The sequence below is a fragment of the Tachypleus tridentatus genome, chromosome 2 (genome assembly GCF_004210375.1).
Source record: "Tachypleus tridentatus isolate NWPU-2018 chromosome 2, ASM421037v1, whole genome shotgun sequence".
Lineage (NCBI taxonomy): Eukaryota > Metazoa > Arthropoda > Merostomata > Xiphosura > Limulidae > Tachypleus > Tachypleus tridentatus.
Window position 1 is genome coordinate 131,723,746 of NC_134826.1, and position 19,278 is coordinate 131,743,023.

General features: G+C 29.9%; 1 protein-coding gene across 7 annotated transcripts in view; it reads right to left on the bottom strand.

Annotated features, from left to right (window-relative positions):
• The window catches only part of Ctl1 (choline transporter-like protein 1), a 54,395-nt gene that overhangs the window by 21,111 nt on the left and 14,006 nt on the right, over nucleotides 1-19,278 (bottom strand). For all 7 annotated transcript variants that reach the window (XR_013025481.1, XM_076491049.1, XM_076491052.1 and 4 more), the window contains 6 exons: nucleotides 16,991-17,239; nucleotides 11,465-11,631; nucleotides 5,350-5,439; nucleotides 3,376-3,515; nucleotides 2,844-3,030; nucleotides 48-321 (listed from right to left, as the gene is read on the bottom strand). Coding sequence is in view for 6 of the 7 variants with exons in the window: in XM_076491049.1 (XP_076347164.1) it covers nucleotides 48-321; nucleotides 2,844-3,030; nucleotides 3,376-3,515; nucleotides 5,350-5,439; nucleotides 11,465-11,631; nucleotides 16,991-17,239 (1,107 nt within the window). In the remaining variant the exon portion in view is untranslated. The remainder of the gene's footprint in view (nucleotides 1-47; nucleotides 322-2,843; nucleotides 3,031-3,375; nucleotides 3,516-5,349; nucleotides 5,440-11,464; nucleotides 11,632-16,990; nucleotides 17,240-19,278) is intronic.

A 19,278-nucleotide genomic window follows, 5' to 3' on the forward strand; every position in this document is an offset into this window, starting at 1 on the left:
GTATAAAATAAATTAGCTCCACATTTTTCTGTAATACAGTAACTCACCTGTTTTGAAAGTACCAAAGAGAAGTAGCACCAGCAATGACCATCTGTTGACAACCCAAGATAAACTCACTAGTCCACACAAGTGCAATAAGCAAGTACCACCACTGATGATGCACCCATGCTGGTTCATTATACTTGATTGTTGTGAACTGTGCCATGTGTGCAATTTTTTCACCATTAAGCTGCATGCTAGCTGCACTGTGATCAAAAACGTTTGAGTGTTCTCTTTTATTTTCTGGTAGAGGACTCAATACTGTTGTTCTTGTTGGGTAATCTATAATAAATGTTTTGTATTTATCAGAAAACATATTAATCTACAGCAGTTCATGTTTCACAGCCCAAATCAAGGATTATTAAGTCTAGCTTGGATTAGAACTGAGCAGTAACAGCAGAAATACTCTTGGTTTATATATTAACATATAAATAATTCAGTGTGTTTTGAACTGGTAAATATTATCAAACAAACAATTTAATCCAATTGCAATGGACTTGTATATTTTATGCAACCTTGTAACCATGGTGGTATACATACCATGACTCTAAAATTAGTTAAAGTACCTTCACAAAATTTGACAAGCTTTCAGTAAACATTAAGTCTTTTGCAGAAAAAAAAAATCAAAATTATTATTTTAGAATTTGTGCTAAGCTTTAGTCTGCAATTACATGGTGATACACTTTTATAAATCTGAAAATTTTCAAATTTCATTTGCATAATCCTCAAAACTTGCTACATAAACATCAAGTTTTGTTTCTTGAAAAACTTCATATTTTGTTACTTTCTTTAGCCTAACTCTATACAAGTCGATCAGTTTGACCAACTTTGTACCATAAAAAGTTAGGTAATAATTCAAAGATACCCTTTCTTCTTTCTTGAATGATTGAAAATTTTAAAAGAAAAATCACTTGTTTACATTAAATTGCTTAGCTTGTAACAATATGCATCTATTTCTATCCAAATTTTAATGTCTTTTAAACTTTGCCTAACTAATAACACCACCACACAAATTATAAATCACTCAGTGAACATATAATTTGTGTTATCCTATCAAATTATGTAATGTGCCAGTGATTCAGTGCATATAAAAAAAATTTATTATTTTTTCTTCATTTTACCTAATCTAACCTAACAAGTTTCTAATATTAATATTTTAGTTACTTCTATAATAATAATAATTAAAGAATACATATGAAAACAATAAATATAACACCATTTTCTACTGCTAATGAAACTTAAGCCCTTTTTTTTTTTTTATTTGTAATGGTACCATCATATTAATTGTTTTTATTATTAATCTAAACACTACACCTAAGAATACAAAGTAATAACACGTAGAAAGCAGACAATGATAGTTATATCATATTTCTGAATTTCTAATTATTAAAATTAAACTAAGCCTGCTAATGTGTTTCCTGTGGGAATAAAAGATTTGAACTGATGGAAAAATATGCAATTTTCTAAAAAGAAAACAATGTAATATAACATGTCAATTGAGAGATTAAAACTTTGCCTTTCTCTTGATTATAAGTAATATAGTATTAAACACTAAAGATACTTAATGGTAATTTGTGAATGAGAGAATGTGACAGGTTGGAATACCAGGAGGAGTCAGATTTTTTTGGTTTATGGTCCTGTAACTAAATAAAAAGATTGTAGGTTATACAAATTATGCTTTGCTTGATAATAACTGTATTATAATAAAAACTTACATTAAATTCTGTACTTCTCAGAGAAGCAGTAAATAAACTAGAGGGAATGTCAAGAGAACAAATCACAATTTTCACACTAGAAGAAATCGAGGATTTAAAAAAAATTACTTGTATAATTAAGAACTGAAATTTATATAATACTTAAATTTGATTTATTAGCTATGTTTTGATGTAAAGTTTATTTGTATACATTAATAACAAATTAGTTTAATTAAATTTTGAATATAAATCTGTAAAAGTTGTGATACACAGACTTTAACCTACCCAACACAAAAGAGTTACTGAGTATGTAATCAAAATCCATTAAAATTTCAATGCAATCATAAAACTGAAGATTCCAAAGTTAAAAGTAGAATACAGATTTTTTAATGTTTGAAATTCCAGTGTGTGTTAAAAATGCTTACTTAAAGTTCTTTTGATGGTAAACCCTGGTTATTAACTGTGGAACTAAAATTACTGTATAACAATTGTTCAACAGGATAATAGAGAGGAGAATAACGTAACATATATTCATCTATGTTGAATATATCATATTTCTGTATTAAACTGTACTTTGATTTTATCCTTAAAAGGACTATATTTCAATGTCTTGTAGAATGAGGACAGCTTTATTTCAAGTCATTTCCAATTACAAGTATTTTGTTTGTTCATTTTTCTTTTCAAAAATAAATATAAAAATAAGCAAGTTAAAGCTCAACAAGTCAGACAATGTAAAAGTTCAGATCAACAACCACCTTCTCTCATCATGAGATGATTATAATAGTATGGAAAAGGCTAAGTATTTTATCTCTATCTTAAACTGTAGTTTAGTAGGTGGGATGGCCTAGATTAATGTCCTTAACTCTTATGTTACATTATAAGCTTCTATTCAGCAAAATAAGGTGCATGCATACTAAATAAAATTACATTACAGTAAGGATTCTTTATGAAACACATGGCTTTCAGAAGAAAACTAAACACTGTACATCTTTAACCTACAATACTTTTTAAGAGTGAAAAGGTCTTAATGAATGTAATACACAGTAGTATAAAAATATATAACACTGGTTTCCATATTGTTATTAATACTTGTGACTGATAGGCTTTTACCTGCCGTGGCCATTGTCAAAACTATCCCTAGCCAAAAGATGAAGAACATTCCCAATACAATGAAGGTAAATATAGGCTGAAGTAACAGACAAGGCATGGCTCGAACACACTTCCCAGCCTCATGAAACAAGGCTACCATTAGCTCCACTCTCTTTCTCAGAACTATCAGAACCAACAATAAGCACACCTGTATGCAAGAAAACACCACACAGGAATAACGCAATTTTTTTTTACCACAATGAAATGCACATGTAATAGTTAATTTTCAAATAGCAGTCAAAACTTGTGTGTTAATTAATGAGGCTATTATTCTTAAAATATAGAAGCAAAAAATTGTATGAAAATGTTTTGTTCAGAATGAAAAATAAATATATGTACTAAATTACAGTTTGCATAACAATCAAAAATGAAGAAATGTTGAAACACTAACAGTCATAATGATCATATTTTTTAAATCACAACTAAGTTATGTTTTAAAAAGATTTAAAATTGTTATGTATCTGCTATTCAAATGAATGGAGTAAAAACTTACAGTCAGGATGGTTACCAAAACAGCATAGATGAGAAAAGCACGTTCGTTTTTAGCTGCTTCCTCTAAAAGTTCAAAGAATGGAGTTGAGTCCAAACCCCACTTGATTCTCAAATAAGTCCACCACATTATGCCTGTCAAAGCTGACAAAAACAATCAAAACTCCAGTTTCACACAAACAGCATTTTCAACTTACACAGTTATACAGAAAACTGCTGAAGACTTTAAAAATATCGCAAATCAAGAAAGCAATAACAAATCAAGTCTTCTTTAAAGTCTCTGGGCTCCTGAGATAAAATAAAAATGCTTATAGTTATTTAATAATGTTATTTCTGACCATGTAATATCTTTATGGAATTCTAATTAAAGTTTTACATTTTACTTTATTAATTTAAGGCATTTATGTTCCAAATAAACAAATACATATGATATTACCAATAACTACAATCAAAAGATCTACAGTAGAGAACAATATTTTAATCTGAATAGCACATTATATGATAAATGAGCAAAAACTACTGATTCGATGTATTTTTATACTGTTACTTATCATTGTCTCCTGTTTAATTACAATGAATATGACAAAAAATGTCAACTATTTCACTTAAATACTTCAGGAAGTTTTGACATAATTCATCAAATTCATTCTTGAATATTAAAATAAAATTTAATGATATTAGACTCATTAGATATTTTTTCTTCTGATGAGTTAGCAATTGGCAAATCTTTTGGTCTTCAAGGACAAATTATTCTTGTCAAACACATCCAATGAGAATGAATGCACTAATGAAACACAAACCTTCTAAGAATAATGTTAGTTTACAAAAACTAGCTCAGGAACTGTCTGAGGTCAACAGTAAAATGCTAATGAAATAATTTTAGATCCACTTGTCCCTGGGACAAGTGAAATTCAGAAAGTACTTGTCCCTTTATAATTTTATTTGTCCCTGTGAGGTCTGCCTGACTGTTGATTTTCATGCAAAGCTACTCAAGTGTTATCTGTGCTAGCTATCCCTAATTTTTAAAGTGACAGGCTAGAGTGAAGGCAAGTTAGTCAACAACACCCATGCTAATTGAAACACAAGATTTGACTATCTTCCTTATAAAGCACAGGTGAGTCACTGTATGGGAAGGTGTTTTTTTAGTATAGAATGAGTACATCAAAAACAGATTCAAAAACGTACTAATAAAACAAAGACATCAGTAATAACTTATCAAAAAACCCTCACCACCACAAGAGGAATATTAGTGTGGAATGCATTAATGAGAGCATATCCTATTTCTGTACATTACTACAATTCCACAAATTATAACATAAAAAATATTCTAAAGTGCATGATGACATTTGTGTACATTTTAGAAAGCAAAAATTTCCAAACTATAATTGACATACTTTGAGGAATGAATATTCATAAATTCACTTTTAACTTTACTAATAAACAGCACACATTTTTTAAATTAATACACCACGACTTAATATCTCTTTACTGGGTGATAATTACCAATATTTTCTCTATTTATTCTATATTTTTTGTATTATTGGGCTCAGCAGAAAAGAAATGAAAATAAAGAAAATTCTACTTTAGACAGACTATCATAATAAAGTGAAATACAGCTACAAGAAAATATATAGATTTAAAGACATCAACAGATAACCACTCATAAAAAATACCCCACAAAATTTAATGGAATATATGTAGCAATAACAATGATAATATAATTTTCAAAAAAGCAAATTTTCTGAAAAGAATGACAATGAACTCTCTGAATATTTAATAATAAGAACTTATTTAAATCCATCAATTAAACTGCAAAGAAAATACACATGGTGATAACTTCAATTTATTACCAAACAGAATAAGCTTTTCCAAGAAAAACTAAGAGTTCATACACTTTTATATTTATGTATGGAAGAAAAGATAAAATAATGCAAAGTATGAATTAATGGTCATTAATGTATCTTACAAAAAATCTTACCAACAGAAGCCAAGGCTACTACAACCATAATAATCCATGATACAACAGAAGCAACAAAGTGGATCAAAAACACCATGATGAATGAGAGAACTGAAATTCAAAATTTATTTTTCATTACAAAATAGCAATGACTCGATTCAACACCAATTGTCATTAAAAAAATTTAACAGTGAATTTAATCTCAACAGAACTATTGTTGATAACCCATAATAAACCTATTTTTTTATATTATTTGATAAACTAAAGGCTATATCTTGTTCAAAAGCATACTTTAATTTTTCTCTCTCTTTATACAGATCTTAATCATTCGAAATAATTACCTATGGAATGAAAAACTTTTTTTTTTCAGTACGTGAACTAACTGTACACAAATTAATTTGCATATGAAGTACAGTTCTGTATATCTGTTCATTATGTCAAATTTTTGGCAAAATGTTCCAGTGTCATAAAAATAATAAGCAACTTGTATAGTGCAACAGTTCACAAAAATAAAAACCCACTAAATAAACAAAAACAGCAAGTGATAAGCTGAAAATGTTTTAACTATACAAAACAACAAAGTTATTCAGCTTTGTTTTTATGATTTAGGCAGAAAGCTAACAAGTGACAATATAAAAATAATTACTCTAATTTATAACTGGAATGTTAACAAAACCATCCACAAACATTTGGACTAACCTTGTCTGACAAAACATATGGAAGAATTTGATTGTCTACCATGGACTCAAAGTGCAAAGCACTTTTTGCAGTACAGAGATACAAACCAAATATTGTTTCCTGTTTACATCTAGATATCAAGTTTTCTTTACATTTTCTAATAAGATGGAAATCAAAGAAAAAAATACAAACTACACCAACAATATTATAATTTACCCCACTAACTGCTGCTTGGGGTCATCCTATCAACTTGACATAGAAAATGAGTGATTCAAAACAATATTTATTAATCTATCACATTTATCTAATGTTTTTCTATTTTAATTTGTTATGCTGTTTTGTTTTCTCTTTGGCCTGGCTCTCAGGTTTTCCCATCTTTCAATTTAAGATAATGATAATGTTTCAAGTTTTTTTTCCTTCTGACTAAAACCATTTTTTTTTTGCATTTTCATCTGAACCAAAAGCTTCTTGTTTATTATTTCTCTCTTGATCTAGTAGTTATGCTGTTTTGATCTAACAGTCAGGTGTTTGTTCACTCATGTGAATGACATTTCATGCACAAATTGTAAAAACCAGGCTTAACAACTCCCATGGGTTCAGACATTCACACCTAATTTTGAGCTGTAGATAGTTTTAAGCACTCGTCTCTTGAATTGGTTACTATCAACAGCAAAACGTGTTGCAACTTTTCTCATGTACCAACAGCTGTCTATCAGTGCCATGGTTCCAAACTAAGACTTAGTCCTCTAATCCAATATGCTAGCCACTACAACATCCATGTTTTAGAAGAATTTTCATTTTGATCTGTTAATCAGTCTGTTTTACTCTTCTCTGTTATATGTAAATAATTTTTTCTTAACCAGTGTTTTCAGACTTACCTTTTCCTATTTTAATCTGGCTGTCAGGTTTTTTTTTATGTTTTCTTCTCTTTTTATCCAACAGCCAGATTATCTTGGTGCTTTCAGTTTGTTTTGGCTATCAGACTTTCCTTAAATTTACCAGTTTTGAACTAGTTGTCAGGACTTATAATATTTTTCTGTTTTAGTTTTTCACTCAGACTTCTTCAGTGATTTACTCTTTCAGTCTGGCTCCTAGGTTTTGTAAACATTTTCTATGTTTTGATATTGCTCCAAAGCTTCTTTTACATACTTCTGCACTGATCTTGTTTGACCTAGTTATTAGATCTTTACCAAATTTTTCTTTTTATCTAGCGGTCAAACCTTTCTAAAGATTCTGTTTTGATCTGTCACCCAGTCAGTTTTATTCCCTTTCCTGTTGTATCTTTCTATAAACAGAATCATAATTTTATTTGTATTCATTTTTCAGAATTTTCTTACATTTTTCTATCCTAATCTTGCTGCCATGCTTTGATAATTGTTCTGTTTAATTTAGTTAGTAGGCCTATATAATAATTTTATATCATGTGATATAGCTATCAGACATTTTCAATGTATTGTTATACTAATGTGTAATTTTTTTTTTTTAACTTAACAAGAGGCATTATTAATTATTTCTTATGTGATGGCCTTTTTTATTATGTTCTATTTTTATTTGTTTCTAAGGCTTTTTTTCACATTCAACTTATTTACTTTTTGTTGTTTTTTTAACCGCCAGGCCTTCTTGATAAGTTCCTGTTATTATTTAACTGTTAAGAATTATCATTTTTGATTTGGTTGTAAGGCTAGATTCATAACTTTTCTTATTAATTAGTCTCTCACATTATCTCACTGTTGTTTTAAAAAGTTTCAGGCTTCTACAATGTGTTTACCTTTTGGAATAGTCCTTAGATTTTCTTAATTTATTTCTATCTGACTATCAGGTCTTTTTTTTTGTTACTTTTGTGTTTTGCCCTGGTTGTTTTTTCTATCTTTTTATACACCAATTAATTTGTTCAAGCCATTCTGTGAAATTTTCTATGTACTCATATTTTGTCTCTTTAACATATTCAAGTTTTGAAAAAGTGGATGTTATGAAATCTTTGTCATTTCTCTTTAAAGTATTAAGGAGGTTACTGATGTCTATATTATAAAATTTGATCTAAAATTGTACATTTAATAATTCTTTAATGATTTGTAATCCGAACTCCGACACCATTTGTTTAAGTCATTGTTTTTCCCATATATCCTCCAATTTATAATAGGTACACACACACATGCAGAAACACACCAACTTATTTCTGAATTCAATGTAATTGTTACACACACAGCTGGAGTAAAGGGAATGAAATAGAATATAATGTGTTTGAATTCCATTTATGTGAAAAAATATACACAGATAAAATCAAGAAAAAATAGGCACAAAAGATATGGAAACAAGCAGGTCATACCACACATCTCTAACAGGGGAGTAAAATAAGTTTCAAATCTCATCTGGATCAATGTAGTGTGGTGAAAATAAAATAATGCATGCAGCAGTATTAAAATGTATCCCTCATGTGGCTCTCGGAGTTAACTGGGCTTCAACATCCCAAAGAGTTATTGGAAGAGACACGAGAATAACAAAATTTGTGAACTCATAGTCAACCCTGAAGTTAGCATATTATAACTATTGGTTCTATGACTAAAAATTCTGTGTATGGTTCATAAATACATAAGAACATTATGTGCACAAAATGAGTAAAAATGACAAACATTTGATTTTTATAAAAATATGCTGCAAAAGACAGTTTTCTGCAGATAACAATGCAAAGTGAGATCTGTCAGAATAAAAGTCTGACCTATTAATAAGATTAAAATAATTCAAAAACCCAGAATATTAAGAAAGCAAACAGGTCTACAATAGTCATTTAATTCAAAACTAAAATACCAATGCTATAACCAGGAAATGACAAGCATATAAAGAGAAGTAATAGTGACATATTTCATAAAGAAGGACATGAGAAAATAGAAGAAATATTCCAACTTCAGCATATGCCTTCTAAAATGATATAACTGAACACAGAATGTACATCAAGTAATTATCCAACTTAAGACCTCTAAATAGTCTTCTAATCTATAACAAAAGAAGAAAAATGAACCACACCACCTGTCACTTCACAAAACTACACAAGTGAAAGCCTGTCAGTATCTAATCTATGACATGCGAGAGACAAATAGGGGAGAATGACAGTTGACAATTTCCTATTACACCCTCAGAAAATTAATCACAGTAAAGAAATAACTAGCACCTAAAAGACAAACTGTACTGTTAGCTTCATTATAAAATAAATGTTTAGCAAAAGCTAAAAGAAATAAAAATCTTATGCACAACTTCACAAAAACAAAACAACAACAACAAAAAATAAACAGAAATAATGGTTCAATACAAAATGGGTTGTAATAAATTCCACAAAAAATGCATACATGAGAAAAACCACAGTTATCGGGTTTGATGTTAACTAAATTCACATCTAATTGTTTTTTGGGATTGGCTTTGCTGTTACAGTAATATGATAAAATATACCCACCATCATACTGGTAGGTGAATAGATGAAATAAATAAATAAATAACAATGAAAACACTGGAATGTTTATATCATGACCACCTTAATGTTACATTGATTATTACAAATAATAATACCCAGAAAATAAAATAACCAAAGTTCATAAAATGACACATCTAGCCACCAATAATAAAAGTACTTAAATCAATTAAGCATCTTTTGCAGTTACTAAGACCAAACCAATTAGGTAAACTAGAAGTTAACAATAACTACACACTAATAAAGTTGACGTTTAATAGTAAACTAAAATAATTAATATAAAAAATGAGAATAAAACCTATGTCAACATTTTCGTAAATCAAAAGTGTATTTTCAGTAATACTTTCACTCAAACTACAACTATTACTCAACTGCTAGGGAATCTTTATCTTTGTTCATCTAAGCATTGGTCCAATGTTTTCTCACTTACTCACTTTTATTTCCTACTTAATTTTCCTTGGTGATACCTATTTTATGACAATCTACATCTATGTGTATGTGCCCTCTAACTTGGTACTGTATATAAGCACCACCTACAGAAAATATTGTCCCTAATCCAGAGTCTCTAAAACCAGCTCTTAAGTGTGCGGGAAGGGTGTAAGAATAGGTAGGTATTATTGGAAATACATTTTCATTTTAAGACAATGTTATCTTCTAAAACATCTGTATTGATTGTTCCAATAGAAGATATAGTGGGTGAACCACACTATAACCTGAACAGGTATGCTCTTCACCTGGAATATAAATAATGCACTGTGAGTGGAATTTGACACAATCTGTCACCACTAATGGTAAGGCCCCAACCAGGTAGCTAAAGTCCCACTAATCAGGGTTGGAGTTATAAAGCTATGGCCACAAATCACATGTCAATAAATAGGGCATTTGGGCTGCAATAGAGTGACATGTTCCATGCTACAAAAATCACAACGACAAGATCAACCCTGTCCTCAAACTGAAGAAATCCAAAAACACAAATGTGGAAAGATGGAATAATATATGACACACTAAACCTGAGGAAACAGAACTCAGCCATTCTGAAATATAAAAACTCATCCTCTTCTTTCTCCTATTTTCCCCCAAAATTTATGGGGAGGATGTAAAATAAATGGTGTTCAACAAAAGTCCCAAGATGGGACCACTCTTCAGTTGGAATTATGAAGAAACAGTGGACCTTCTTCCATGAACAATAAGAGTTAACACTCAACCAACTGGATAGCTGAGCATCAAATATGAAACAGTATTATAATAAGGTTCCCAAGTGCAACCTCACAGCTGCCAGGAGAAACACCATTGGACCAAATATATGGCCACCTGTCACTATGAATAAGGTCACGAATAGTCACAATTAAGAGTGATTCCCTAGTTGATGAGCAACACTAGATATCATAGAAGGGATAGGAGAGACTTGATTTGCCTCTGTGTTGGATACAGTAATCCAGGAATTCACAGTATATAACAGCTTGCCAACAATTGTTTTTAACCAAAAATCAAATAGATAGCATGATGTTCAAAGTATCTCCAACAGTTTGTATTACAGAGAAACCCTTAGAGAATGCTTTACCAAAAGAAAGTGATAACATTACTTGAAAGAGGTGCTTATATAAAGCACCAATACACAAAGTGCCACAAAGTAAGTGGAGCAGGTCTTCACGAAAGAAACAGGTATCACTCAAGGGCAATTAAGTGGGAAGTAAATGACTGAAGCAAGTGAGAAAAAAAGTCAGATGAATGCTTAGATGAGAAAAGTTAAAGAAACCCCAGCAGCTGAGTAACAGATGTAATGTGAGAAGAGGTATGTTTTGGAAAATCACTAAAGTGCACTGCATCTGTCATTAGTTTCCCTTACTATAAACAAAAAAAACAAAATTTCTTGAATAAACTAGCCCTACTGCAAGTAATTTTGGCTATATACAGTCACAAGAAACAAAAATTCAAAATTCCAGAATAAAGACAATTACTACAACATTATTACAAATGGCTTACCAAAAAAAAACTTACCTACAGAAAGAATAAGCATTCCAAGCATCTCTTTCCAGCTTGCATACAAATCACCAACAACTTGTTGAAATGTGTCAAAGCTGTTTAAGTAACTATAGAAACTATATATAATGTTCTGTGTAATGCCCAACACTGACTCAGGAACACATCTATGCAGCAAAGGTTTCCTGCAGGTTAAAAAAGTGTTTTTACCAATAAAGCAATGTAAGACATAAAATTACTACTTTATTGTCATTGTGTATGAAAAACTGAAGATCAAAATGTAGTTTATAAACCAAATTTTAATATTATATAACTTTTAAATTCTTAATTTTATATTAAAATATTTTAAAAATCCTCAATTTCATTTAATATCAGAATTGTAACATTTCTTCTATAGGTTTTTCTTCTTATCCAATATATTTACATTCCTCCAAGAAGTACAAAATGTAATGTAAATTAGATATTACTCAGACAAAACATTTTTACAGCCTTCAATTTTAACTGCTTACAGAGTTATAAACTAGAAAATCAGACCAATCTTCACATCTTTTCTTTCACAAACTGACAACAGTTCTCTCTGACGTTTTATACCATATTATTTATAACCAATAGAAAACCAAGGATTTTAATCTGTCAAATTAAATATTATATTGTCTTCTGTAAAGGGGACTGTGTATTTTCTTGTCCAGTTTCAAATCTGTTCTCACTGGAATTGCATTTTAAAGGTTCTTATTGTACAGTTAGAAAACCAGAAAATTTGATAGTTATAAAGCACTGTTTGCCCTTTGCATGTCATTATTCTGTGTTGTTAGGTTCATTAACTGATTACATAAAAACTTTAGTGTAGTAGTGCCATCAGTTTAAAAATAGGCTTAAGTTTTATTGACACTAGAAAAAAAATTTTACTTCGGTAAGTACCATATTTCTTGTTTTTCACATGTATTCTTTTGTTTATGTTAATAATAATTTTCAAATGAAAAAAAGATATTTTTAATCTTAACATGAAAATTAATTTGCACTTATAGTAACAAATACTTTTATTCCATATACTCAGATATTTTTACCAAAACGACTATTAAAAATTCAGATTCTTTACGTACAAGAGCCATGCAATATTTGCTTGAAGCTTGCAAAAGTTTGTACAGATGTTCTAGAATGGAAATTCTACTGGTCTATTTAGGATCATGAGTTCTGTCAAATCGACCGAGTTCATAATAAGGTGACTTAACAAGTAATGTTTGATGTACCCATAGCAAATAGTGCTAGGTAGGTTTTAAAATCAAAATAGCATCTGACCCATAACTGAAGGGTACAGCTGTCTTCATTCTCACACAACATGGGCATAACAAATATTATATCCAGAGAATAATACAGCGACAAAGGTAACTCGAACAAAATCAGTTTTAAAAACTTTCCATGCATGATAACACAGCTACATGGTTTTATAGTTCAAATGTTTGTGTTAGTGACATTAAATCACAATAAAACAAATAATTATTCTTTATAGTCTTATAAAGATTTCCAGTGATAAAAAAATAATTAATATTTTCAACTCGCACCTTGTGTAATGAACTATGAATAAGACCTTTCACTTAATGCTAAACTTAGGTGAACTAGGAATGAAAAACATACAAACACTTTTTAGGATACGTCATCATTAAGCATACAAAGTATACAACTGAGATTTTATTATTATTCCTATTGAAAATCAACATGGGTTAGTTAAGAAAAATTGTTTAAAAATCATTATCTGTCTTACTGTGGTGTAATGTTGCACACATCTGACTTGAGTTAATGGGCTTATTGCAACTATGTCTTATCTCTTATTCTTAAGCTAGCCATAAGATATTTTGCAAATTTTCTTAACAAGTATGCACTGACAAAGCCACTTTCAGAGTTTGTCCATCATTTGAAAAATAAATTGCATGGCTTTTCTATGATATTTACTCAAACTTTCATAATATATTTCAGCCACAGGAATACACTTCTATACCTTAAGACAGATCATGTAAAAGGCAGATTACAGTTCAATAAAATTCATTTCAAAATCTTAATCATTTTACCTTGATTAAAATTCCATATGATAAGCTATTCTATTCTTACAGACATATAACATTTGAAATGTTAAATATATCAAACAGTACTATTAAAGTTAAAGTTCTGCCTGCTTACTGTTTAGTACACTATCAAGTTATCCTGCCACAATTAGCTTTCCTTCAGCAGGCATTCTACGACTATTACCCTTTGCTACCAATTTTTCAGCAGAACTATCGATTAACTTTGTGAAAGCATTTTCGTCAGGTTCAAGCCTTCTTTTCTTATTTAAGAACTACTACATTTCATCCATTACACATTTCCTTTTTTCATTTTCACTTTAACTTTCCTTTTTGAACCTTCTATTCATCCAAATACATCATGTATTTCTTGTTTACCTTCTGGCACTGACATAATCAATCATTTACTTATATTAACTCTCAGGTGACCTCCAACTGAGGTTAGATGATCAAACACAACTCTCTTTGCAAGAATAGTCTTTGCTCTCTTATATTTAGTTAGCACAACTTCTAGTTTAAAGAAAAACACCCCTCTCTTAGCCATGAGGTAGGCCTAACAACCATTTAACTATGTAACTACAACTTTTCAAAGCCTTGTCTACCAGACAGGAGACCAAGATACAAGCTGTAAATTCTTTACTATTTTTATAAAAATGCAGAAATGATATTAAAAGACTGTACTACCATCCAACATGGGCAAAAAAATCTACCTTCATATTTTAATATTAAACTTTTAACAAATTCATATATTGCATATAGACAATAAAATTTGCTGTTATCAATCTCATGCTGATGACATTTAAATATTAATTACACTGAATGTCCATATACTTGTTCTCAGTCATTCTGTTAAGGCTTTCGTCAAAAAAATACTGCATGCTAATCTTCTTCATTCACATTTAACAGGGTTGAAAAGTAACAAGCCAATCCAAAACAGCCAAGATATGCCATTTTTTTTCTCATAACATGAAAATGTTTCTGCAATGTTACTATCTGCAAACATTGCCTAAACCATTTCTGCAACATCTTCATTAAAGAGGAAAGAACATTGGTTTTAAACACAATTTAACATCCACAAAAGTTCAGCTTTTAACATGGCCAGAACTAATACACAGTTGCCAGTGTCAGCTTTTGCCAAGGTTTCTTCTGGTGTTGCAGCTGTAGTAGCCACTGATATTGATTGTTTGTAATTGAAGTCTGTTATTTTTAACATTGCTTCTTAGTTCTTTGCCTGGTTGATGTGCTTATTGGTTTTCATATGACTTTTAACAACTGCTTTTCCCATGTTAGAGATGACCAATGATCACTGGCAATATGAAAATTTTGCTTTGCTATTGTCACCTCTGCCCCATGTAATATATGCTTTGAAAGGTGGGTGGGACACTAGTTTTCTTTGATATTGCACTTTCAAGTTTGTTTGTTTTTTGTAACACTTCAGCCATATACGTACAATGTCACTCTTTAAATATTGAAATACAAGTCCATCCAGCATCAATGAAAGTGTGCAAACTGTAATAGATCTACTGTTATAAGTTTATTTTAATAACTGCACTTGTTTCAGATTGATGTATATGATACATATTGTTGAATATGTATTGCACAAGTACCACTTGTTCTCTATATTTGTAGAATATTCTCAAGGATAAGAATCAACAATATATTTGACAAAAATACTAGTGTATCTTTGAATACTGTTGAACGTTTTAGAATCTTGCCTAATTAGTATAAAAGCTAGCCAAGAGCCAGTAATAGAATACTATTTGGTCAACTACAAACAGTATACTATAAAACTCAGAAGCTACAATTGTGAAAGATGCTCATTAATTGGAAAAACTACAGATATTTGACCAGGAACTTTATATATATTTTGAATATTACAAACAAACCATTCAACCTTTATGAATTAAGTTTGGATGTTAGTATTTCTACAAGGTATTAAATTATCTTCATTGGTAAAAAGCCAACTTATAAGCAGCATGAAGTCAACAAAGAAAAGACAAATAGCTAGCTTAAGGGAAGTGTAACAATATCAACTCAAAATTAATTTGCTCATCATGGACCTGGACCGTTGATAAAATATGCAGTTCTAGACCACATAGAAGACTGAATATAGTTTGCAAACTCATATATAAACCAATATTTGTAAACACTTATTAGAATTGTATATTAAAATATACTAGTGATAAGAAAGAAAATTGTGTGTATCAATCTTGCTGACAAATATCATAAATATGATACATAATGACATTCAATTAATTTCTAAATTAAAATTTCCAGCTATTTGAAATCTTAACGTGTACTGTATGTAACATAATAAATCAGAGCCTCATTTGAGATAAATTATAATACATAAGAGATTACAATAAAAAATGCCTGAACTTAACAAGTAGGTCAAGTAATCACAGACAGCCAATCATGCTTAAGCATATTTGTACCATAGATAGATCACAAAGTGCAAGTCAGAAATCACACAACCAATATTTAATAAAGGAATACTTTTGCTTTTAGCCATATTTAGCACTACAGTATACCCTTTTACTGGCAGCACAAACCTTCTATAATAAAACCCATTTTATAGGCCTGAAAAAGTTATTCAAAATTCCATTACTTTCCCAGAATTGTAATGACTGTACAAACACTGCACTTTTCATTTGTCTTCTTACAAAAAAAAAAAAAAGTTCTACTTGAAATCATAAAGTCAACTGGACATATCCACATTTTATCCAAAGTATGACTGAAGTTTCAGTGTTATTACTCTGTTGTTATACAGGAATATTAAGCATTTTTAAAATTTTGTGGATATTTTTAACTTTCCTTTGCACATTTACACCACTTTTTTTATGAGGAAAAAATAAAAATAACTCCTTAAAGATTACTAACACACACCCTTTCTAGTAAAATGCCTCATTTACCACTCACCATTAGTAAAGCTATACAGTATATACATGTAAAGCATAAGTAAACTATGACATAATCTATCACTTACAATTTTCATGCAATATCATGTCAGTATTAATGGATAAACATAGATATCCATGAACAAATATCAAAACTTTATTAAGTTTCTTTTATTTCAAATACTTCCAAAGGTTAAATTTAAATTGTGTATAAATGTAGATAGTTTGCCTTTAAAGCTATGTACATTTGCAAATACAAATGGATACTTAAAAAATACAAACTAATCAGAGTTGCATGGATAATTCTTAAACAACTGTACAAGTTATCTTTAAAGTTTTTCGAGAATTCTTTGGCTTTTGGGAGTAGCTAAGAGATTAACACATTTTTTAAGCATAGTTACTTATCAATAAAAGATACTTATGTGAAAATAGTTTAAAAATGCTTCTTGGAGGCCAGATGGAAAACATCTGAGGCATTATTATGGTTCCTAAGTATCTGGAGTACTGTCATACTAGCAGGAAAAATACATAGCTCATTTAGCATCTAGGTATAAAGAAATTATAAGCTAAAACACAAAGTAAATAATACTTACATACGATATACTGGAAGTTTAGGGCAAGGACCTAATCCACTGTTACTTGTTAAACCTTTACCTTCTTCTGTTAAATTAATATCATTACAGATATCAAATTCATCTATATCGTAACGATGAAGTGTTGATCCTGTGTCAAGTTTAAACTTCTCAAGGTCCACAATAGTGGATAACATTCTATCAGGACATTTCTTCACACATATCATCAGTGAATGTGAAAGGTCTGTCACGTCGAAGTAAAACAAATACCTATCAAAACATAAAGAAACATGGGACCAACACTTTTCACAAAACATAATATCAACTACACTAAAACAGTTTTGAATAATTTCTATCTAGGTGTTTGGAAAATAAAAGAATTTTAGGTTTATTATACATAAGAATAATCTAAGCTACTGTTATATTTTAGTACAAATTTTTATGGCAAAGGGTTGCATATCATTAGTGTCTGGTCTTTCTCTACAATAAATTAATTTAAAATTGACCAGTGTCCAAGATACTATTACATGTGAAACAAACACTACTTTTACAAAAACCCTGAGAAATAAACTTAGATGAACCTATGTATTAAAGACAAACAATTAGAAGTTAATATATAAAATAGAACATTCTGAACAGTAAACAAAATTGAAATCTTAAAATGAAACAAAGTATTTTTAAAGCTTTTTCAAAATGTTTCTCACAATAAAATTATAGAAATTCCAACACAACTGTGACAAAAATTCAGTTTGAACAAACTCGATTTATAACAACCACTTTCTCCCATCTGGCCACTCTTCTATCTAGTTAGCCAGCCTGTACTCTATTCCTACGATGTATATATTTTTTTCCTACAAGTCTTTTATGTAGCATTTTGCCAAACACTTTATAAACATCCAGATACACCAAATCTAAGCTCTTAGCCCCATCTACATAAGCAGTAACCTTCTCAAAGAATCTAAAAAGATTTGTAAAGAAAGATGTTCTCTTTGTGGAACAATGTTGACCACCCAATAAAATTCTAAACTTTGTAAAATGACTTTGCAAACCATCTTTTATCAGACTGTCCAAAACTTTTTTCCACAATCAATATAAGACTACTAGGCATAAAACAGGAGTTACATTAATTAATTTCCAATACTCTGGTACTTACCCACAATTCACAGATTGATAAAAGGTAAGAGTAAGTGGCTCACATATCCAATCCTTAACCTCTTTTAAACCCCTTTGGGAAATGTGGTCTGGTACAGGAGCTTTATCATTCTTTAAACTTCACAATTTTTTCTTAACAAGTTCAAGACTAATGCAATTATCTTGTTTTATCTCATTTTCACTTAACAACTGTTCAAAATGAGGAATACTGTTTATATTTTCATTAGTAAAAACTGAAGAAAAAGTTAAATTTAATAATTCGGCCATCTTGTAATCAACAGATACAAACCTCCTTCTATCATCCCTCAAAGGTCCTACTCCATCCTAACATTCTGATTACCATTAAGATATTTAAAGAAATCCTTATAGTTAATTTTTAAATTTTCAGCCAATCTGTTTTCATACATGTTTTTTCACCTTTTAATTTCCAGTTTGACCAATTTTCTCGATCTTTGATCTTCTAAATCTCCAAACACACAAGTTAATTTAAATTTGAGATGCTCTTCTTCAGTTTTATCCCTTATACCCTCTTTGTGAGCCAACCTGTTTTTTTGCTGTTGTTCTTATTTACAGGCAACCTTTTCTTTTTATGAAGAAAAAGGGTAACTTAAATATCATCCACTTTTGATCAATGTCTCCAAGAAACCCAGCTACCCTATTCACAACAAGTAATTCTTGTCACATCCCTTAAAAATTTGCTTTTATGTAACTTGTAACCAAAATATCATAATTTCTGATAAGCAACAAAACATCGAACCTAGTACAACAACAATCACTTGTACCCATATACAGATGTATAATATAATTTAATGAGATTTTTTAGCTATTTAGAATAAACATCTGTTTTCATTTGTAGTTATTCTAGAACTAAAAAAATCCTATTTTTTATGGTGATTAAATGGTCAGTCAAATCAATCAAACCAGTAAAAAGATCCTACAGTGAATATACCAGCGAAAATATAATTTTTTTTTAAAGAAACATTTGATAATTTCTGAAGGTTACAAAAGTTTTCCACGTGAAATTTGAAAATTTTTGATGCATAAAAGTATTTTCATTCTTAACATCAAAATTACTTTGCATGTTGGATAGTCAACATTTGAAAAGAAAACAGGCACAATAAAAACATTACTTACAAAATCTTAAAACTTGAGAAAGG